This window comes from Pelmatolapia mariae, linkage group LG22, assembly GCF_036321145.2.
Source record: "Pelmatolapia mariae isolate MD_Pm_ZW linkage group LG22, Pm_UMD_F_2, whole genome shotgun sequence".
Classification (NCBI taxonomy): Eukaryota; Metazoa; Chordata; class Actinopteri; order Cichliformes; family Cichlidae; genus Pelmatolapia; species Pelmatolapia mariae.
Genome location: NC_086245.2, coordinates 9099550 through 9122047, shown reverse-complemented (window position 1 = coordinate 9122047; position 22498 = coordinate 9099550). Strand labels below are relative to the sequence as shown.

The window sequence follows — 22498 nt, the reverse complement described above, 5'->3', positions numbered from 1 at the left end:
AATTGCAGCTGAATGTGTTATAACGACGGTAATATTTTGTTACTTGAAGACATTTAATAAAGTTTTTTGTAAAAAAAAAAAATACCAACAATGCGAAGTGCATTATGGGTCCATTTATTGCAGTTGTCTTCGTGATCTAGCGACAGGTAATGTAAAACAGCAATGTATAAATGTATTGTTTTAAAAAGCATTTCTGTTAATAACATTTGTTTAATTATCGACAGGCTCTGATAATGCTTAATGCAACGATTTCCATGCCGTATTTTGTCATATTATGCTCCAGGGCGATTTGTGGGAACTAGCTCAGTTAACTGGTGCCAGCTAGCGTTAGCTAACTCTCTAAACGATGGCTAGGTAGGTAAGAGCTTAGTAATAATAAAATGTTAATATATTGCGTTTGTAAAGTATTTGATCGTCATTTCTCGTACTTCACATAAAGTCGTCGGTAGAGCCGTTTTCTGTTTGCAAACAATGAACATGCGCGCGCAGCTTTGAAGTGGAAAACGGCTTGTTAGCAAACGTGAGCAACAAATTTCTGTTAATATGCCTCATATCTTTACATAAAGTGAATCAACAAAACTACAAATGCATTCAGTAAAATCCACAATAGCCTCTTTCAGCAGTTACTTTACTCCACATTGAAACCCCAAACAATAGAAAACAGGGACAAATTAAATAAATTACAGTTCTGCAGCGAAATATTGGATCCTTGGCTTCATGTGGCTGTGCAACTCGGCATTGTTATAGATGTGGTCATGCAGAAGTCTCCGTGGACTCTGATATTTGCAGAGGACAATGTGAGATGTAGTGAAGGTAGGTAGAAGGTGTAAGTGAGTTTGGAGAGGTGGAGGTATGCTCTTAAGAGAAGAAAAATAAAAGTCAGTAGATGCGAGACATATGCACGTTTGTGAATGAGATGGAGACTGGTGTGATAGAGAAGCTGCAAGGCATAGAGTTAGTGAAGGTAGGCAGTTTAAATACCTGGGGTCAATCATCCGAAGGACAGTGCACAAGAGAGATGAAGAAGATGGAGTGGGTGGAGACGGGGTGATTTGTAACAGAAGCATAGCAGCAAGACTTAAATGGAAGGTCTACAAGATGGTAGTGAGACCTAGGATTTATGGTTTGAAGATGTTGGAGCTGAAGGTGTTAGAGTTGAAGATTTTCTTTGGAAGGGACTAGGATATATATCAGATATATATCAGAGGGACAGTCATTTGGAGAACAAGTTTGATAGGCAAAGCTAAAAATGGTTTGGGCATGTGCAGCGGAGGGATAGTGAATATATTTTACAAGGGATGCTGAATATGGAAATGCCAGACAGGAGGAAGACTGCAGAGATCCATGGATGTATTGAAGTAGGGCATACTGAAGGGTGGGTGTGACAGACGATGGTAGGGAGAGGGTGAGATGGAGGCAGATGGAAGCAGGTAAAGAAGGTGACTAACAAAAATAGCAATTTTCTGGATGTTTGGTCATACCACAGTAGATTTTTGTATTTATATGTTATCCCAGTTCTAACTATCATATATTGGATTTGAATATTTCAGCTGGTGTAGAATTAATTAAAAAATCAGAAAAAAAGCCTCTTAATGTTCACTGTTCACAATACCACGTTTTGACTTACTGGCCTGTATAACAAACTTTCACTGACCTCTACAGTATTTTTAATGACCCAAAAAAGCCAATTTAATTGTTTTCAATACTGGAAGCTCTATCTTTAATAATGTAGTATACACTAATAGTAGACTTATATTTTATAAAGTTACATCTCCCAAATAAATGGTAGCTAAAGCTGTAAAATAATTGTCATGTATAACATTATCTACCCCTCTTTCCCTGCAGGAACCACAGCTGTTAGCCTTCGGCTACAAAATCTGCCTTTTTTAATGGCCATTTCAAACTGAATAAACCAACTGCATACAGACAGCTCTGCTTTATTTAGTCGCGCTTTGTAAATACTACCTGCATGAAAAAATACTAATTTGTGGGTTCATTTTGGCCAGTGAATTGATACATGGAAACTGGCCCCAGTGGGCCACTAGTTATTTTGAACCCTGCAGCTGTGATTTGCTTAGCCTTTGTTATCGAAATACATCAAATGTCTTAGTTTAAAAAAAGATGTCTGTAGTCTGTCTAAATAAAGTTCACAGATGGAGCAGTATGTCACAAAAATGTATCCTCTGCAGAGGAAAGCAACATATTTTCACACCAAATCTCTTTCCCAATCTACTGACACACCCAAGCTCTTCAAGAAAGACTTTTATCAACAAACCTGTTAAACTCTGAGCATGCCAACTGTGTAGTTATTCTAACTTTTACTTTAATGAGATTACCTATTGTGAATAGTTACAAATGTTCTGTATTAGGAGACAATTTTCCCTTTTAATTTCTGTGTATCAAAACTCCTCATTACTTATTTGCAGATAAAGACCTGGTGCAGGATGTTTTGCATCTGTACAGCTGATTGGGAATTTTGTGCCTAAATATTGGGAGTTCTGAACAATCAATTCTTAAGCAATCTGCGTATTTATGAGCAGTCTACAATATGCAAATAGGGAGGTCAATTTAAAGTCATGTTGATACATCGTCGTTCACTTTATCTAACCATAATTTAGACGCGACTTTTACAGTTTTGTTTTTGTGTCCACTTTGCTCACTTCACTATGTGCGTTTTGTTTTACCCCCAGTGGAGATCAGATTACTCTCACAGACTTATCTTGATCTGCTTCTCATTCCAGACATTACCACCTATGAGGCTACCATGCTGATATCTGGTTTTCCTGGATTTAATCTTACTGTAAACTCAAGATAGCAGCAACTATGGATGCATCTGAAGCAGAAGCCTTAACGCAGAATCAGGGAAAAGAGGAAGGTGCATCATCAGGTCAAGGAGATGCTGGAGCAAAACCAAAAAAGGCATCTTTGAAAAGAGCTGCAGATGCCAAAGCAAAAAAGAAGCACAAAAAGGCTCGAGTGTCCAGACCTGCCCGGCCTGGTTATACTGTCCATCAAGGGGAAGATATGCTTCTCGTTATATCGAGTTCCACCTCTCAGTATGACGGGTCAGTGTGGACTCTTAAAAAAAAGAAGGGGAGCAAAAAGAAGACGTTGGCAAAAGGAAAAGGAAAAGCCAGTCAGGTCAAGAAAAAGAAGACAGTCAATGCCAAGCCCAAACTGGAAAGTAAACCAGTTATTGAAAAAGAAGAAAAAGTCGCAAATTTGTTTATAACTCAGGAAGAAGACGACCACAGATGGGGCCAAAGCCTGCCTGAGGAGGTGCTAATTAATATTTTTCAGATTGTGGTCATTCAAGAGGGAGCAGTGCCCTTTTTATGCAGGTATTGTATCGTACATGTGATTTATTTGTAATTAAACTTATGAGATTAAGACTGAAATGTTGCATAAACTATTTTAATCAAAATCATTGCAAGCAAGTTAATCATCTTTCACTTACTTCATTACCTTGGATATCAATCTCATAACTTGAAGTCTGAAACTCTCTACATAACCTTTATTATTATTATTATTAAGACTGTAAACTATTTAATTTTATGTATAACATTTAGGAAAACTGAAAAAACTCCCTTCACGGAAATTTATGTGATTGAACAGTTTAAAGCATTCACAAGCAGGTACTCATATTTAAAAAGCTGAGTTGACTAAACTGAAGCTGTGTTGGATATGCATTTTTTTCAGCTCTACTTAGGGAAGTAAAAGTCAGTGAATCCATCTTCTTCCATTTAATTCAATTCACAAATGATAGGGTGAGAGGCAGGGCACACCCTAGAAGTGTCAATAGTGAGTCACTGGGCTAACATATAGCCCAGTGACTCAGTGTGAGGAAGCCAGCATACCGACCCAGAGAACCCAGAAAGGACCTTCTCGAAGTGAAGTGACAGTCTTAAGCACCGCACCGCTTAATTCTTCCTGGTGTGTTTTCGGTGTAGGGTGGGGAGAGTTTGTCGTCTGTGGAACGCTGCTGCCTCCAGTCCGATCCTGTGGCGCAGAGTGACTGTCGGTCACTGCTGGATTGCACCAGGGAGGAGCCAGTTACCAAAAACGGAGAAGAAGATTAAGGACACTTTGGACTGGCTGGCACACAGCAGGTTTGTGCTTTATTTAGTTTTTTACTTAACTATTATGTATTCAAAATATTATTCATGTAAACGAATTCTAAACTGCGTTGTTTTCTAGATTCTCTCAGCTCCGAGACTTTTCTTTGTGTCACTGGACAAAGAATGTTGACTATGCATTAGAGGTAAGTCATCAAGAATTAAACATTATTTGAAAGCTCTTCTCATCTGAAATGATTAGTACATTCATACACATACAAATCCACAAACAAGCTCTCCTCATACAAGTTCAAAGAAAAGATACAAGTTTTCTTGGCAAGTGTTTTGATAATCATTGATTATTTTTCTTTACTTAGTAATTGCTGGTTTCAGCTTCTCAAGCTTAGAGAGTGTAAAGTTAAAGAATATTTCTGGTGTCTGTTGGAGGCAATTTGAAGTTACTCCCTTTGGCTTTTATATTTTATGGTGAACATATTGATGAAAACCTGTAGTTAAAAATGAACTAAAAGATCCATCATTACATATAATATGATCCCATAAGCCCCATATCCCAATAGGACAAATTTCTATTTTATTTTTTTTTGTCCAGAGTGTATTTTTGATTTTCCAGCATATTGATCTGATACATTAAAAAATTACACCGGTCACAAATATTTTCTTCCCAGCCTGACAAGACCAGGCAAAATTTAACAAGCCTGAATACAAAATATGTCTTAACCTGAAAACTCCCCTTCACACACTGGTGTTTGTTCATTTTGGATCCTGCTCATACATAAATTACAGTTCACTTAAAAGAAATATATAAATATTTGAATTAAATTTTGGTTTATGTAATACTTATTATGTGACTTGTTTTGAAATCATCATCAGGTTGTGTCGCAGTACTGCCATCATCTTTGCTCCCTCAAGCTTTCTTACTGCACAGGAGTGACAGCTGCGGCCTTCCGCAGCCTCGGTCTGCACAGCCGCTCCCTGCACAGCTTAAATCTCCAGTATTCAGAGGTACGTGGACTTGTGTAGAGATTTTCTAATAGAAGCCATGCAAAGATCTTTTGCTTTATTTGAGCTTCACTCCGTAATGAGGTTACACAGTGCAATGAATGTGCAGTGATTTACAGTACTGGGTTTACAGTACAACTTTAAGGGTTTGTTAAGGATTTCATGTTAAGCACTTTAAACAAGATAAACAGGTATTTATGATTAAAAATATGTCAACTGTTTTTACTTGTCTTATATTTATCTGTATGATCTTTAAGGGATATTTTCTCAATGCAGATTACCATTTTTTTCATCCACTTTATATAGGTGATATATCATAAGGAGACCTTTTTTCATCCAGGCATGATTGCATTGTAGAGAATTTGCAGGATAACTTGCTTTTGCTGTAGTTCCAGGTTGAAGGACTCCTTGAGTATCTTGAAAACCATGGGAGCCAGATCAGGCAAATATTGTTCACTCATGGACTAAAGAATGACAGACTTCTGGCTGCAATCACTGTAAGACTTTTGTGTCCTTGTTTGTGAAACACATGCTACACAAAGTCAACACTACAAATGGACTTAATAAATGCAAAGCATTGCTTTTTGTTTTTCCAGCGGGGATGCTGTCCCGATTTGGAGATGCTGGAGGTCAACACCAAGCTTGACAGTAAAGACTGTGAACTTCCTGTTTGCATCCAAGCACTACAGATGGCATGCCCTAAACTCAAGGTAAAACAAAGGTCTTCTTTGTTTTAAAGTGACTACATTAGCTTTTTGTTATAGCTGCTCAAAATGTATACATTAAAGTTGAAACTCTAATCAAGAAGATCCAGGAAAGCAGATGTTTTATTGATTATTGTTTGGTTGTTTAATGTTAATATTTAAATTCCAGCTTTTCAAAGCCTTTTTGGATCTCCTGGTTCTTAACTGCTGGTTGAAAAAACAAAAACAAGACGTTTGAAAATGTTATCACGAACCCTGGTTGTATATAATTAGATTTTTTTTGTATTTTTTGAAATGCTAAAGAACAGTTATTTAAGTGAACATGTTCTGTGGAATTCCTGCCCCACCTTTTATTCTTGGACTCTACTAGAATGACTTTATGTCATTGACAGTCTAAAGTAATTCTTATTCCTCTTATACTTGGCTACTGTGCAGCATTTATGTGACAGAAAATAAGGAAAAGTCCAAGTAGCACTAAAGCCAGTAGCTGTAATTTCTTATCTACTGATTCAGGTTGCACTTTGCTATCCATTACTTGTTCTCCTGTGAGGCTTATGTACTGCTTCCCATCAGACCTTCCGAATGCTCAACGTCCGACCTCTTCATAAGACAATGCGTACCGGTGTCGACTCAACATCGGGCTTCCCGTTACTGGAGGAGCTTTGTATCGCAACCACATCTTTTTCCTACTTGACCGACAGAGATTTGAGGGACATTCTCTTTGATTCCACCAAACTGCGAGTGCTGGACCTGCGAGGCTGTTCTCGAATCACAGCGTCTGGTCTTGCAGCTTTACCCTGTCTTGGTATGTTCGTCAGGAAATTAATGCTTTTTGCTTTATGTCACCAATACCGAGAAGCTCAGTTTGGCTTTTTCAGAATGAATCCATGATGACCTGGAAGTCGGAGTCGGAAAATGTTTAGACTGTACACAAAATGTATCAGAATTATTTGAAGACTTCACATTTTAAAACCATTTCAAACATTAATTTGCTTTATGTTACTATCTTGTATTTGGCAGAGCTTGAGTGTTTGTTCTGGGGACAATATTTCAGCAGCCATGTTGGGTTGTCATCGCTTAAGAAAGGACTTCACATGGTGACCCAAAAATGGAGTCGAACTTTGCAACAGCTGGACATTGCACATCAGCTCTTCACTGAGGAAGACTTGGAGTTAGCAATGAGTTACCTTTGTCAAACTGAGGCAGACACACTGCGCTCACTAAACTTGAGTGGGACCAGAATTACACCACGTGCACTCAGGTAGTTAGTTTGTAGTTTCCTCATTAACACCACCAATCCTAAATAACTTCTTTATGAGACAAAGTGCAAGCAAAAAGAACCAAGAATTAGTCAGCCGTTCCCGTTCACATCTGTGCTTTGTTTTGCAGGCCAGTCATTGGACAAATGACTGCTCTAGACTACCTCAACCTTTCGTCCTGCCGCTATCTTCCAAGAGGAGTGAAGAGGATTTATCGTGGCCAAGAAGACATCCGCCAGCTGCTGGACAAACTGGAGTAGCTCTCACATTCATGTGTTTCCAGAAATCAGAAACCAAATTTACAAGGCAGACTTGAATATCTTAATGCAGGCCTCTTTGTGGATTATATTGTCTAATTGTTGTGGATAGTTTGCCCTCAGGATTTTTTTGGTAGACATTTTTTCTGGCTGTTTCCATGTTTGAATGCAAAAAGCAGTTGTTTGGAAAAAGAAAAGAAAAATTACTGTATTAATGTCAGGTGGGTTGTTTTTTTTTTTTGTTGTCGTTTTTTTTTTTTAAACAATGACCAACTCACACTATGTGTGACACCTAGTACTGTAAATAGATCATCTTATTTGTCGATTCATTTCTGTTATTCCTGCCTCTTTTTGTACACTTTTTTAACAATCATAACAATCGTGTCAAAAAATCATTTTTTGATCAAAAATAAATGTTCAACATGTCACGATAAAGTTAGGGTTGTATTTGTCTTTATTTCCACTAGAGAGTGCTGTCCTGTCAAGATAAATTTTATCTACTGGGACTGGTCATACTGGATTCATACCTTGCTTGTAGTAACATGTTTAAATATAGCAAATAAATGTAAACAAATGAATGGATATAAATGCGTATATGATTTTTCCAAAAATGTAAACATGTTCCAACAAGAGTGTTTGATAATAAAAGACACAATATAGTGTTCATAACTCACTTGTTTATTGGTCCAAATGGCAAAGTAAGCAAAAAAACGGAGAAAAAAGACAGCAAAGGTATATTACATGTACCCACATTCAACCTTTGCCCAAATGTGAAACAGCACTGCCCATTTAGGTAAATTAAGACTTGAGTCTGGCTCAGCTAAAGCTACTTACAAGAGCGTAAAAAAGAGAAACTCAAATATCCAGCAGGAAAAATGGTAAACCATAGAAACAACATTAAAAATCCAAAATGTTAAAAAACAAAGACATGGGGCAACTTCTGGCAACATTTGCTATATGTTTTGATGCATATAAAAGAGAGGGTTTTAAATGATTTTTCACCTTTATTAAGTGCAAATTGAGTGTAAATGCTGACATTAGGTTGTATTTGGTTTTTAGTGGTTTTCAACATATTTTTCGGTTTATATCTTTGGAATAAAAATGTATACATTCCAGTTGAGTATGTCAATACTATGACCTCATTCTACAATAAAACCAATTCTTAAATTTTCTTTAGTAATAAAATAGGTTTTCAACAAAACAAACATGCCAACATTGTACAATAAAAGCAATTAGCAAAGGTGTTGTGTAATCAATCTAATGGCTCGTTTTTTAGTTATGATAAGATTACACTATGTTTTCTCCACATTTCTTTCAGCACAGCTTGCAAAGTATTTTGTAATCAACAATGAAGGTATTATTTTATGTTGTACTCAGTTAATACAGTAAAATTGAAATAGCATTCACTTCTGCAGTGGGAGTAAACTGAGGCCTGTGATGGGATCTGTAATGCACCTCTCAACCAAATGGAGATATGTGAGGTTCTCCTGAGTGTTGGGGTCAAAGAAGCCCTTGGTGTCATCATCAGGATCAGATAAAATCTGGTTCATTTCTTCATCAAAGTAACCTCTTTCGTATGCTACCTGTACAGGTACTCTGTGACTGTGCACCGGGTCAATTATGCCTCCGGTTGCAATTTGAGCTTCAAGCAGACGAATTCCATGATCTTTCACAATTAGATCTTTTTTCAAGGCCTGGAACAAAGAAATTGTTTGTCCAGTATAAGGATCTTTGTATCCTGTCACTGCCCTTTCTGCTGAGATCAGTTTGTTTTTCCACTCTTTGCCAATAACTCCTTGAGCCACAGCTTCCTCTACAGAAAGCTTTTTGTTCTTGATTGGGTCAATGATAAAGCCTGTGGCAGCTTGGGCTTCCAACAGAACCAGAGAAGTACCAGGAGTGAGCAGACGTTTGCTTTTTGCTTCATAGATACTCATTGTCTTTTTGGTGGACTGGAGATACACTCCTGCAATGCTGTTGGTCCCCTCAAGGTATTTGCGCACTGAGTCCATTTCACTTACTTCTGTTACTGTAACTTTTCCAGCACTAAGATCTTTGTAGAGTTTCTCATCAATAATTTTGGACTCAAGCAGCTCAGTAGCAGAGACATCCTTTCTGATTCCATGGAACTTTTCAACTTCAGTAGTCTCTGTGATTGTTGTGGTGATGGTAGTTTTTGCTGTGCTACTGTCCACTTTAGTTTCTGGTGGTTGGGACATGACGATTGATGAAGATGATGAAGTTGTGTCTTGTGTATGCTGCTCAATGATTGTCAGGATGATTTCCAAAAGGCGCTCTATTGTGATTGAGCCAGCCTTGTACTGTTGGACAAGGTCTCTCCGCTTCTCCTCAGTGATGTATTTGGAGTACAGCAGATCCCACAGAGACACTGTTTGTCCTTTGTATTTTCCTCCAGCTTTGGTTGTTATTGTAGACTTCAGAATAAGTTTAGTTGCTTCATCGACAAAGAAGTAATACTCTCCTTTCTTGACAATGACAAGTAAACTGAGGCCTGTGATGGGATCTGTAATGCACCTCTCAACCAAATGGAGATATGTGAGGTTCTCCTGAGTGTTGGGGTCAAAGAAGCCCTTGGTGTCATCATCAGGATCAGATAAAATCTGGTTCATTTCTTCATCAAAGTAACCTCTTTTGTATGCTACCTGTACAGGTACTCTGTGACTGTGCACCGGGTCAATTATGCCTCCAGTTGCAATTTGAGCTTCAAGCAGACGAATTCCATGATCTTTGACAATTAGATCTTTTTTCAAGGCCTGGAACAAAGAAATTGTTTGTCCAGTATAAGGATCTTTGTACCCTGTCACTGCCTTTTCTGCTGAAATTAATTTTTTTTCCCAGTCTTTGCCAATAACTCCTTGGGCCACAGCTTCCTCTACAGAAAGCTTTTTATTGTTGATTGGGTCAATGATGAACCCTGTGGCAGCTTGGGCCTCCAGCAGAACCAGAGAGGTACCAGGAGTCAACAGACCTTTGCTTTTTGCTTCATAGATAGTCAAGGTCTCTTGAGTGGACTGAAGATAAACTCCTGCAATGCTGTTGGTCCCCTCAAGGTACTTCCGCACTGAGTCCATTTCACTTACTTCTGTTACTGTAACTTTTCCAGCACTAAGATCTTTGTAGAGTTTCTCATCAATGATTTTGGACTCAAGCAGCTCAGTTACAGAGACATCCTTTCTGATTCCATGGAACTTTTCAACTTCAGTAGTCTCTGTGATTGTTGTGGTGATGGTACTTTTTGTTGTGCTACTGTCCACTTTAGTTTCTGGTGGTTGGGACATGACGATTGATGAAGATGATGAAGTTGTGTCTTGTGTATGCTGCTCAATGATTGTCAGGATGATTTCCAAAAGGCGCTCTATTGTGATTGAGCCAGCCTTGTACTGTTGGACAAGGTCTCTCCGCTTCTCCTCAGTGATATATTTGGAGTACAGCAGATCCCACAGAGACACTGTTTGTCCTCTGTATTTTCCTCCAGCTCTGGTTGTTGTTTTAGACTTCAGAATAAGTTTAGTTGCTTCATCGACAAAGAAGTAATACTCTCCTTTCTTGACAATGACAAGTAAACTGAGGCCTGTGATGGGATCTGTAATGCACCTCTCAACCAAATGGAGATATGTGAGGTTCTCCTGAGTGTTGGGGTCAAAGAAGCCCTTGGTGTCATCATCAGGATCAGATAAAATCTGGTTCATTTCTTCATCAAAGTAACCTCTTTTGTATGCTACCTGTACAGGCACTCTGTGACTGTGCACCGGGTCAATTATGCCTCCAGTTGCAATTTGAGCTTCAAGCAGACGAATTCCATGATCTTTCACAATTAGATCTTTTTTCAAGGCCTGGAACAAAGAAATTGTTTGCCCAGTGTATGGATCTTTGTACCCTGTCACTGCCCTTTCTGCTGAAATCAGTTTGTTTTTCCACTCTTTGCCAATAACTCCTTGAGCCACAGCTTCTTCTACAGAAAGCTTTTTGTTCTTGATTGGGTCAATGATAAAGCCTGTGGCAGCTTGGGCCTCCAGCAGAACCAGAGAAGTACCAGGAGTGAGCAGACGTTTGCTTTTTGCTTCATAGATACTCATTGTCTTTTTGGTGGACTGGAGATACACTCCTGCAATGCTGTTGGTCCCCTCAAGGTATTTGCGCACTGAGTCCATTTCACTTACTTCTGTTACTGTAACTTTTCCAGCACTAAGATCTTTGTAGAGTTTCTCATCAATAATTTTGGACTCAAGTAGCTCAGTAGCAGAGACATCCTTTCTGATTCCATGGAACTTTTCAACTTCAGTAGTCTCTGTGATTGTTGTGGTGATGGTAGTTTCTGTTGTGCTACTGTCCACTTTAGTTTCTGGTGGTTGGGACATGACGATTGATGAAGATGATGAAGTTGTGTCTTGTGTATGCTGCTCAATGATTGTCAGGATGATTTCCAAAAGGCGCTCTATTGTGATTGAGCCAGCCTTGTACTGTTGGACAAGGTCTCTCCGCTTCTCCTCAGTGATATATTTGGAGTACAGCAGATCCCACAGAGACACTGTTTGTCCTCTGTATTTTCCTCCAGCTTTGGTTGTTATTGTAGACTTCAGAATAAGTTTAGTTGCTTCATCGACAAAGAAGTAATACTCTCCTTTCTTGACAATGACAAGTAAACTGAGGCCTGTGATGGGATCTGTAATGCACCTCTCAACCAAATGGAGATATGTGAGGTTCTCCTGAGTGTTGGGGTCAAAGAAGCCCTTGGTGTCATCATCAGGATCAGATAAAATCTGGTTCATTTCTTCATCAAAGTAACCTCTTTTGTATGCTACCTGTACAGGCACTCTGTGACTGTGCACCGGGTCAATTATGCCTCCAGTTGCAATTTGAGCTTCAAGCAGACGAATTCCATGATCTTTCACAATTAGATCTTTTTTCAAGGCCTGGAACAAAGAAATTGTTTGTCCAGTATAAGGATCTTTGTACCCTGTCACTGCCTTTTCTGCTGAAATTAATTTTTTTTCCCAGTCTTTGCCAATAACTCCTTGAGCCACAGCTTCCTCTACAGAAAGCTTTTTATTGTTGATTGGGTCAATGATGAACCCTGTGGCAGCTTGGGCCTCCAGCAGAACCAGAGAGGTACCAGGAGTCAACAGACCTTTGCTTTTTGCTTCATAGATAGTCAAGGTCTCTTGAGTGGACTGAAGATAAACTCCTGCAATGCTGTTGGTCCCCTCAAGGTATTTGCGCACTGAGTCCATTTCACTTACTTCTGTTACTGTAACTTTTCCAGCACTAAGATCTTTGTAGAGTTTCTCATCAATGATTTTGGACTCAAGTAGCTCAGTTACAGAGACATCCTTTCTGATTCCATGGAACTTTTCAACTTCAGTAGTCTCTGTGATTGTTGTGGTGATGGTAGTTTCTGTTGTGCTACTGTCCACTTTAGTTTCTGGTGGTTGGGACATGACGATTGATGAAGATGATGAAGTTGTGTCTTGTGTATGCTGCTCAATGATTGTCAGGATGATTTCCAAAAAGCGCTCTATTGTGATTGAGCCAGCCTTGTACTGTTGGACAAGGTCTCTCCGCTTCTCCTCAGTGATATATTTGGAGTACAGCAGATCCCACAGAGACACTGTTTGTCCTCTGTATTTTCCTCCGGCTCTGGTTGTTGTTTTAGACTTCAGAATTAGTTTAGTTGCTTCATCAACAAAGAAGTAATACTCTCCTTTCTTGACAATGACAAGTAAACTGAGACCTGTGATGGGATCTGTAATGCACCTCTCAACCAACTGGAGATATGTGAGGTTCTGCTGAGTGTTGGGGTCAAAGAAGCCCTTGGTGTCATCATCAGGATCAGATAAAATCTGGTTCATTTCTTCATCAAAGTAACCTCTTTTGTATGCTACCTGTACAGGTACTCTGTGACTGTGCACCGGGTCAATTATGCCTCCAGTTGCAATTTGAGCTTCAAGCAGACGAATTCCATGATCTTTCACAATTAGATCTTTTTTCAAGGCCTGGAACAAAGAAATTGTTTGTCCAGTATAAGGATCTTTGTACCCTGTCACTGCCCTTTCTGCTGAAATCAGTTTGTTTTTCCACTCTTTGCCAATAACTCCTTGAGCCACAGCTTCCTCTACAGAAAGCTTTTTGTTCTTGATTGGGTCAATTACAAAGCCTGTGGCAGCTTGGGCCTCCAGCAGAACCAGAGAAGTACCAGGAGTGAGCAGACCTTTGCTTTTTGCTTCATAGATACTCATTGTCTTTTTGGTGGACTGGAGATACACCCCTGCAATGCTGTTGGTCCCCTCAAGGTACTTGCGCACTGAGTCCATTTCACTTACTTCTGTTACTGTAACTTTTCCAGCACTAAGATCTTTGTAGAGTTTCTCATCAATGATTTTGGACTCAAGCAGCTCAGTTACAGAGACATCCTTTCTGATTCCATGGAACTTTTCAACTTCAGTAGTCTCTGTGATTGTTGTGGTGATGGTACTTTTTGTTGTGCTACTGTCCACTTTAGTTTCTGGTGGTTGGGACATGACGATTGATGAAGATGATGAAGTTGTGTCTTGTGTATGCTGCTCAATGATTGTCAGGATGATTTCCAAAAGGCGCTCTATTGTGATTGAGCCAGCCTTGTATTGTTGGACAAGGTCTCTCCGCTTCTCCTCAGTGATATATTTGGAGTACAGCAGATCCCACAGAGACACTGTTTGTCCTCTGTATTTTCCTCCAGCTTTGGTTGTTATTGTAGACTTCAGAATAAGTTTAGTTGCTTCATCGACAAAGAAGTAATACTCTCCTTTCTTGACAATGACAAGTAAACTGAGGCCTGTGATGGGATCTGTAATGCACCTCTCAACCAAATGGAGATATGTGAGGTTCTCCTGAGTGTTGGGGTCAAAGAAGCCCTTGGTGTCATCATCAGGATCAGATAAAATCTGGTTCATTTCTTCATCAAAGTAACCTCTTTTGTATGCTACCTGTACAGGCACTCTGTGACTGTGCACCGGGTCAATTATGCCTCCAGTTGCAATTTGAGCTTCAAGCAGACGAATTCCATGATCTTTCACAATTAGATCTTTTTTCAAGGCCTGGAACAAAGAAATTGTTTGTCCAGTATAAGGATCTTTGTACCCTGTCACTGCCCTTTCTGCTGAAATCAGTTTGTTTTTCCACTCTTTGCCAATAACTCCTTGAGCCACAGCTTCCTCTACAGAAAGCTTTTTGTTCTTGATTGGGTCAATTACAAAGCCTGTGGCAGCTTGGGCCTCCAGCAGAACCAGAGAAGTACCAGGAGTGAGCAGACCTTTGCTTTTTGCTTCATAGATACTCATTGTCTTTTTGGTGGACTGAAGATAAACTCCTGCAATGCTGTTGGTCCCCTCAAGGTACTTGCGCACTGAGTCCATTTCACTTACTTCTGTTACTGTAACTTTTCCAGCACTAAGATCTTTGTAGAGTTTCTCATCAATGATTTTGGACTCAAGCAGCTCAGTTACAGAGACATCCTTTCTGATTCCATGGAACTTTTCAACTTCAGTAGTCTCTGTGATTGTTGTGGTGATGGTACTTTTTGTTGTGCTACTGTCCACTTTAGTTTCTGGTGGTTGGGACATGACGATTGATGAAGATGATGAAGTTGTGTCTTGTGTATGCTGCTCAATGATTGTCAGGATGATTTCCAAAAGGCGCTCTATTGTGATTGAGCCAGCCTTGTATTGTTGGACAAGGTCTCTCCGCTTCTCCTCAGTGATATATTTGGAGTACAGCAGATCCCACAGAGACACTGTTTGTCCTCTGTATTTTCCTCCAGCTTTGGTTGTTATTGTAGACTTCAGAATAAGTTTAGTTGCTTCATCGACAAAGAAGTAATACTCTCCTTTCTTGACAATGACAAGTAAACTGAGACCTGTGATGGGATCTGTAATGCACCTCTCAACCAACTGGAGATATGTGAGGTTCTGCTGAGTGTTGGGGTCAAAGAAGCCCTTGGTGTCATCATCAGGATCAGATAAAATCTGGTTCATTTCTTCATCAAAGTAACCTCTTTTGTATGCTACCTGTACAGGCACTCTGTGACTGTGGACTGGGTCAATTATGCCTCCAGTTGCAATTTGAGCTTCAAGCAGACGAATTCCATGATCTTTCACAATTAGATCTTTTTTCAAGGCCTGGAACAAAGAAATTGTTTGTCCAGTATAAGGATCTTTGTACCCTGTCACTGCCCTTTCTGCTGAAATTAATTTTTTTTCCCAGTCTTTGCCAATAACTCCTTGGGCCACAGCTTCCTCTACAGAAAGCTTTTTATTGTTGATTGGGTCAATGATGAACCCTGTGGCAGCTTGGGCCTCCAGCAGAACCAGAGAGGTACCAGGAGTCAACAGACCTTTGCTTTTTGCTTCATAGATAGTCAAGGTCTCTTGAGTGGACTGAAGATAAACTCCTGCAATGCTGTTGGTCCCCTCAAGGTATTTGCGCACTGAGTCCATTTCACTTACTTCTGTTACTGTAACTTTTCCAGCACTAAGATCTTTGTAGAGTTTCTCATCAATGATTTTGGACTCAAGTAGCTCAGTAGCAGAGACATCCTTTCTGATTCCATGGAACTTTTCAACTTCAGTAGTCTCTGTGATTGTTGTGGTGATGGTAGTTTCTGTTGTGCTACTGTCCACTTTAGTTTCTGGTGGTTGGGACATGACGATTGATGAAGATGATGAAGTTGTGTCTTGTGTATGCTGCTCAATGATTGTCAGGATGATTTCCAAAAAGCGCTCTATTGTGATTGAGCCAGCCTTGTACTGTTGGACAAGGTCTCTCCGCTTCTCCTCAGTGATATATTTGGAGTACAGCAGATCCCACAGAGACACTGTTTGTCCTTTGTATTTTCCTCCAGCTTTGGTTGTTGTTTTAGACTTCAGAATAAGTTTAGTTGCCTCATCGACAAAGAAGTAATACTCTCCTTTCTTGACAATAGACAGAAAGTTTAGCTCTGTATTTGGATCTCTGAAGCACCTCTCAATCAGCTGGAGATATGTGAGGTTCTCCTGAGTGTTGGGGTCAAAGAAGCCCTTGGTGTCATCATCAGGATCAGATAAAATCTGGTTCATTTCTTCATCAAAGTAACCTCTCTGATATGCCACTTGTATGGGAACTCGATGGCTATGGACTGGATCAATTATGCCTCCAGTTGCAATTTGAGCTTCAAGGAGACGGATGCCATGATCTTTGACAATAAGATCTTTTTTCAAGGCCTGGAACAAAGAAATTGTTTCTCCAGTGTAAGGATCTTTGTATCCTGTCACTGCCCTTTCTGCTGACAGCAGTTTTTTCCCCCACTCTTTCCCAACCACTCCTTGAGCCACAGCTTCCTCTACAGAAAGCTTTTTGTTGTTGACTGGGTCAATTACAAAGCCTGTGGCAGCTTGGGCTTCCAACAGAACCAGAGAGGTACCAGGAGTGAGCAGACCTTTGCATTTTGCTTCATAGATGCTCATCACCTTTTTTGTGGACTCAACTCTGACACCTGCTATACAGTTTGTAGCTCCAAGATACTTTTGAATTGATTCCATTTTGACAACATTTTCTTCAGTTACTTCACCTTGTATAATTTGGGTGAAAAGGTCCTTTGAGATAATCTTTGACTCAAATAATTCACTGGCTGAGACTTGTTTTCGTAATCCTTTGAACTTTCTTTCCTTGGATGATACCTCTGTGATTATAACTGTGAGTATTTCAATCATCTCCTCAATTTTGGTCACTCCTGTCCGGTATTGCTGTATAAGCTGTTCCCTTTTTTGTTCTGATATGTATTCAGATAACAGTACTTCCCACAGTGTGACCGTTTTGTTTTTAAATTTTCCTACATTCAAGGTCATCATTTTGTTTTTCAGTGCAAGTTCAATTTGCTCATCTGTGTGAAACTCTTTTTCTTCATGCAGCGGTAGGAGAAGTAGCCCAGTTTTAGCATCTTTCTCACATCTATTCATCAGCTGACCATATGACATTTTTTCATTGGTATTTGGGTCAAAGAATCCTTTTGCATCATCTTTGGGGTTCAACAGAATTTTGTGAGTTTCTTCATCCAGACATCCCTTTTTGATGGCAATATGAATTGGCAGTCTGTGACTTTGATTTGGGTCAATAATTCCTCCTGTTGCTATCTGCACATCAAGAACCCGAAGGCCATAGCTTCTTTCTCTCAGCTTTTTTTGCATGGCTTCAAACAGTGATATTGTCACATCTGTATATGGATCTTTATACCCAGTGACAGCTCGTTCAGCTGAAAGAAGTTGCTCACGTACATCTGGCCCAATCACTCTCTCTTTTACAGCCTCTTCCACAGCATAGAACTCGTTTTTGAGGGGATCAATGATCCATCCTGTTGCAGCTTGAGCTTCAAGTAGTAGAAGTGCAATGCCAGGTGTCAAGAGGCCTTCATTTTTTGCTTCATATATGCTCATCACTTTCTGGGATGGATAAACCTTAACTCCAGCAATGCTTCCAGTTCCTTTCAGGTATCCTCTCACGGGTTCACCTTGCGTTATTGTTTCTAAGGTGAGGTTTCCTTCTTTCACCCGTTTGAATGTTTCTGCATCAATGATTTCAGAATCCAGTAGTTGTTTTGCAGTGACATGCTTTCTCAGACCCATTATCATTTGGGGAGTTTCAGTCTTCTCCAGTTTTTCTATTGTGGTAATCACTAATGTGATTATGGTTTGGACACTAATCTGCCTTGTTCGGTATTTTTCAATCAGTTCAAGTCGCTGATCCTCAGTAAAGTAGCCAGAATGAATCAGGTCCCACAGTGTAACTGATTTTCCAGAATAGTGTCCTACAGATATGCTGACACTTGTCTTTTCAAACTCTTCCTTAATCTCCGTGTCAGTATAAATCTTCTGCTTTGTTGCTGTAGCTTTTGGTGTGTCATTCAGTGGTAGGAGAAACAGTCCAGTTTCCTTATCTTTCACACATCTGCCCAACATCTCCATGTATGTCAGATTTTCTTTTGTCTTTGGGTCAAAAAAGCCCTTTGTGTCATCAGTTGGGTCTGTTAGGATTTGATTAAGTTCTTCATCAAAATATCCCTTCTTGTATGCAACTTCAAGGGGTAAGTGGAGACACTTTAAGGGATCGATGATACCACCTGTAGCAATCTGGGCCTCAAGTAAACGAATGCCATGCTGCTTGACAATAAGATCTTTTTTCAATGCTTGGAAGAGAGAGATCTTTTGACCTGTGTATGGATCTTTGTAACCAGTGACAGCTCTCTCTGCAGACAAAAGTTTTTCATACATTTGTGGACTAATCAACTTCTCTTTGAGAGCTTGTTCAACTGTAAGTTTTTTGTTATTTAAAGGATCAACAACAAATCCTGTAGCTGCTTGTGCTTCGAGGAGGCAAAGGGCAGTGCCAGGTGCAAGAATCCCAATTCTCTGTGCCTCATGAATACTTATTTTTTTATTTGAGGGTTGTAGTATCAACCCAGCTACACAACTTTTTCCTTGTAGGTAGGCTCTCACACTGTCCATTTTCATCACATCAGTGCTGTTCATGTTCCCAGCAAGCAAACTGTTGTAGGTGTTTTCATCCACAATTTCAAGATCCAAAAGGTCCACAGCAGAGACTTCTCCTCTGAGACCTTCAAACTTCAGTCCTTCTTGCTGTCGTATCTCCTTGCTCTCAATGATCTCTACAATGGTCTCAGTGAGTTGCTGAATTGTGATTTTCCTTGACCTGAAGAGCTTGAAAAACTCCTGTCGTTTGTCTTCAGAAAGATATTCTGAGTTGATAAGATCCCACAGTGTTGTATGTTTGCCCTTGAACCTACCGTACTTGACAGTAACTATTGTTGTTTTGAACAGTTCCCTAATGTTGTCATCTATCTTTATTTTGTTGCTCTTGCCTTTGAGAGGTAAGAGGCATAGGCCTGTACTAGGATCTGTTACACATCTGGCCATGAGCTGCAAGTATGTCAGGTTCTCGTGGGTGTTGGGGTCAAAGAATCCCTTGGTGTCATCACTTGGATCATCCAGGATCTGATTCATTTCTTCATTAAAGTACCCCTTCTTATAGGCCACATGGACAGGTATGCGATGGCTGTTCACTGGGTCAATGATCCCACCAGTGGCAATCTGTGCCTCCAGGAGCCTAATGCCATGGTCTTTTAAGATCAGGTCTTTTTGCATTGCTTGGAACAAAGAAATTATTTCTCCAGTGTATGGATCTTTGTATCCAGTAACTGCTTTCTCTGCTGATCGCAGCTTTTGACAGACATCAGGCCCCACAATCTTTGCTTTGACAGCATCATCCACTGAAAACTTTCTATTTCCAATAGGGTCAATAATGAACCCTGTTGCTGCCTGTGCCTCCAGTAGAATCAGAGCAGTTCCCGGCATCAGCTTTCCTTTCTGTTTGGCCTGGTAGATGGTCATAATTTGAGAATCAGGAAGCAGAATACCTGCAATGCTGTCTTTCCCTTTTAAGTACACATTTACATTTTCATCTTCAATGACTTCCTGCACAGATTTCTTTCCCTTCTTGAGGTCCTCTAAGACCTCCTGACTAATGATATCTGCTTCCACAAGCTGTTTGGCTGTAACAGTGTCTCTGATGCCTTCAAAGATGACGTCAGTTGTTTTCACTGACTTTTCTATCACTTCCAGAACTGTTGTAATGATCATCTTGATGGTGAGCTTCCCCTCTCTGTATTTTTTAAAGATGTCTTGCCTCTGGTTTTCATCAAAGTATTCTGACATCAGCAGTTCCCACAGAGATACTGTCATTCCCATGTATTTGCCATATGTCACTTTCACTTTCTCTGCCTTGAAAGCCGTTTTAGTTTGGTAGTCAATGAAACTGAAATTTACCCCGTCTGATTTATCACGTAAAGGGAGGAGGCACAGTCCAGTAGTGGGATCAGTGACACACCTTTCCATCAACTGAAGATAGGTTAGATTTTCTTCTGTGTTTGGATCAAAAAAGCCTTTTGTGTCATCTCCTGAATCCTCCAATATTGCATTCATTTGTTCATCAAAATAACCTCTCTTGAAGGCCACTTCTGTAGGAAGTCTATGACTGTTGATTGGATCAATTATTCCACCTGTAGCAATTTGTGCTTCAAGCAGGCGGATTCCATGTTCTTTGACGATGAGGTCTTTTGAGAGTGCTTGAAACAGGGAGATAGTTTCACCGTTGTATGGGTCTTTGTATCCGGTCACTGCCCGCTCAGCAGAGAGCAGCTTTGCATGATATTCTGGGCCAATAAGTTTGTTTTTGACAGCGTCATCCACAGTGTACCTCTTATTTTCTACAGGATCAATCATGAATCCAGTAGCAGCTTGTGCCTCCAGGAGAACAAGCGATGTCCCAGGCATCAGTATGCCTTGCTTCATGGCTTTATAAATGCTCATTCTCTGATTGGTTGAGAGTATAGCAATGCCTGCAATGCTGCCTTTGCCTTCCAGGTATTCTTTCACTGTTTCAATCAACATCACATCCTGTGTTGTGGTTTTCCCCTTCTGCAGGTCATCATATGTTTCTTTGTCAATGATCTTTGATTCAAGGAGCTGGGTGGAGGAAATGCCTTTGCGCAGACCTTTGAAGGTGATGCAGACAGGAAGAAGCAACAGGCCTGTATCGGGCTCCACAATGCATTGCTCTTGGAGGCTTCTGTAGTTAAGATTTTGTTGCAAAGTTGGATGATAAAACACTTTGAGCTCTGACATCTGGTCCTTCAGCAAATCTTTTTGATAGTAGCCCTTCTGAATTGCAGAGTCAACTGAAATATATGTCTTATCGACAGGATCAAACAGGCCCTGTGTGGCTATCTGTGCTTCCAGCAGCCTCAATCCATAATCTCTTGGAACTAAATCTTTTTGCATAGCTTGGAATACAGATATCATTTGGTTGGTGTAGGGGTCTACATACCCAGTGATGGCTTTCCCTGCTTTAAGGAGTTTCTCTTTCATCTCTGATCCAACTATTCCCTCTTTAACAGCATCCTCTACAGGAAGCTTTCGGTTGTTTATTGGGTCTACAATACCTACTGTGGCAGCTTGTGCTTCAAGCAGAGCCAGTGCTGTTCCTGGCTTAAGCATACGCTTCTTCATGGCTTCATAGATTGTTATCTTTGTTTTTGTCTTTTCCAGAAATATACCAGCCACAGGTTCATGGACTTTTGTGTAGCCATTTTGCTTCGCATCGCCGTCCTTAAGGTTGGAGTCCATCTTGACCTAAAGGGCTGTGTTAACACAGAAACCGTTACAGAGCTTGTTTTGTATGTGGTATCTTATGATTCATAAGTAATAGTAAAGCACAGATCTGAGACACATTTGGACACACTGATTATAAAATACACATGTATTGATTTGGATGGACAAAATAACTTGGCAGGTTTTTATACAGTTATTTCTCATACGCAAATTATTCAGACTGAATAGACATTGCAGATTGCAATGACAAATTGTATTTAAGTCTGGCTCCTAGAGGGTTTTTTTAAGAAAGTAAAATAAACACATTATAGTATCCAACATAACTCTGACTCCTTAAATAACATAATAACTAGTCTGGAGTAATTGAAATAGAAATACATGGTAATTGATTTTGTTTCCATTAATTGTACTCTAAGTTTTGGAATTTATTATCTTCCAACTGTAATATCAAACCTTTCAATTTCCTTTTTGAGTACGTGGACAGCCTTGGATGCTTCCTGTTGCTCCAAAATCCAAGATCCAACGCCAATGGCTCCCTTATTTTTATGATCTCAGAGCTTTGAAACTCCGTCCCTGGAGAGATAAGATGGTCGTAATAAGTTTGAGCTTAAACTTTATTAGTTTATGATTTGATATTGAAACTTTTTTATGCCATTTCGCATGAAGTTTCTAAATCACATATGGGTAAAATACACACCATTTCATCACTGACCTAGAATGTAGGTAAAATGTGAAAATGTCCATACAGCATTTAGAGTTTTTTTTTCTACTATGTTATTAACACTTGCTGTTACCATGACAATTATCCAAGTCTGTGTGGCTCCTTTACAAACAGCTACTGTCCTTCACAGATGTCCCAGATGCCCATGTGGGCAAGTTTGTACTGCAGAAATACTGTTTTGTTTTTGTTTTTTCTAATAGTTTTTCTTATCATTTCATCATGTCCATGCACAGATTCAAGAAAAAAAAAAAAACGATTAATTACGTATC

The 22498-nt window shown here is 39.8% G+C and overlaps 3 protein-coding genes across 3 annotated transcripts; 1 reads left to right on the top strand and 2 right to left on the bottom strand.

The window, feature by feature from the left end:
* Window positions 1-91: 91 nt before the first annotated feature.
* Window positions 92-7834, top strand: fbxl6 (F-box and leucine-rich repeat protein 6). The gene is made up of 10 exons (XM_065471741.1): window positions 92-146; window positions 2742-3341; window positions 3951-4109; window positions 4198-4261; window positions 4947-5078; window positions 5465-5572; window positions 5672-5785; window positions 6353-6584; window positions 6800-7040; window positions 7169-7834. The coding sequence occupies exons 2-10, from the start codon at window positions 2824-2826 to the stop codon at window positions 7296-7298; spliced, it is 1698 nt and encodes a 565-aa protein (XP_065327813.1). The 5' UTR covers window positions 92-146; window positions 2742-2823; the 3' UTR covers window positions 7299-7834.
* A 138-nt stretch (window positions 7835-7972) lies between these two features.
* LOC135932810 (epiplakin-like) lies at window positions 7973-18088 on the bottom strand. The gene has a single exon (XM_065470480.1). The coding sequence runs from the start codon at window positions 17951-17953 to the stop codon at window positions 8699-8701; it is 9255 nt and encodes a 3084-aa protein (XP_065326552.1). The 5' UTR covers window positions 17954-18088; the 3' UTR covers window positions 7973-8698.
* Window positions 18021-21523, bottom strand: LOC135933746 (plectin-like). Its single transcript, XM_065471912.1, has 2 exons — window positions 18134-21523; window positions 18021-18029 (listed from the first exon to the last, which is right to left on the bottom strand). Exons 1-2 carry the CDS (start codon window positions 21521-21523, stop codon window positions 18021-18023), a joined length of 3399 nt encoding a protein of 1132 aa, XP_065327984.1.
* Between the last annotated feature and the right edge of the window lie 975 nt (window positions 21524-22498).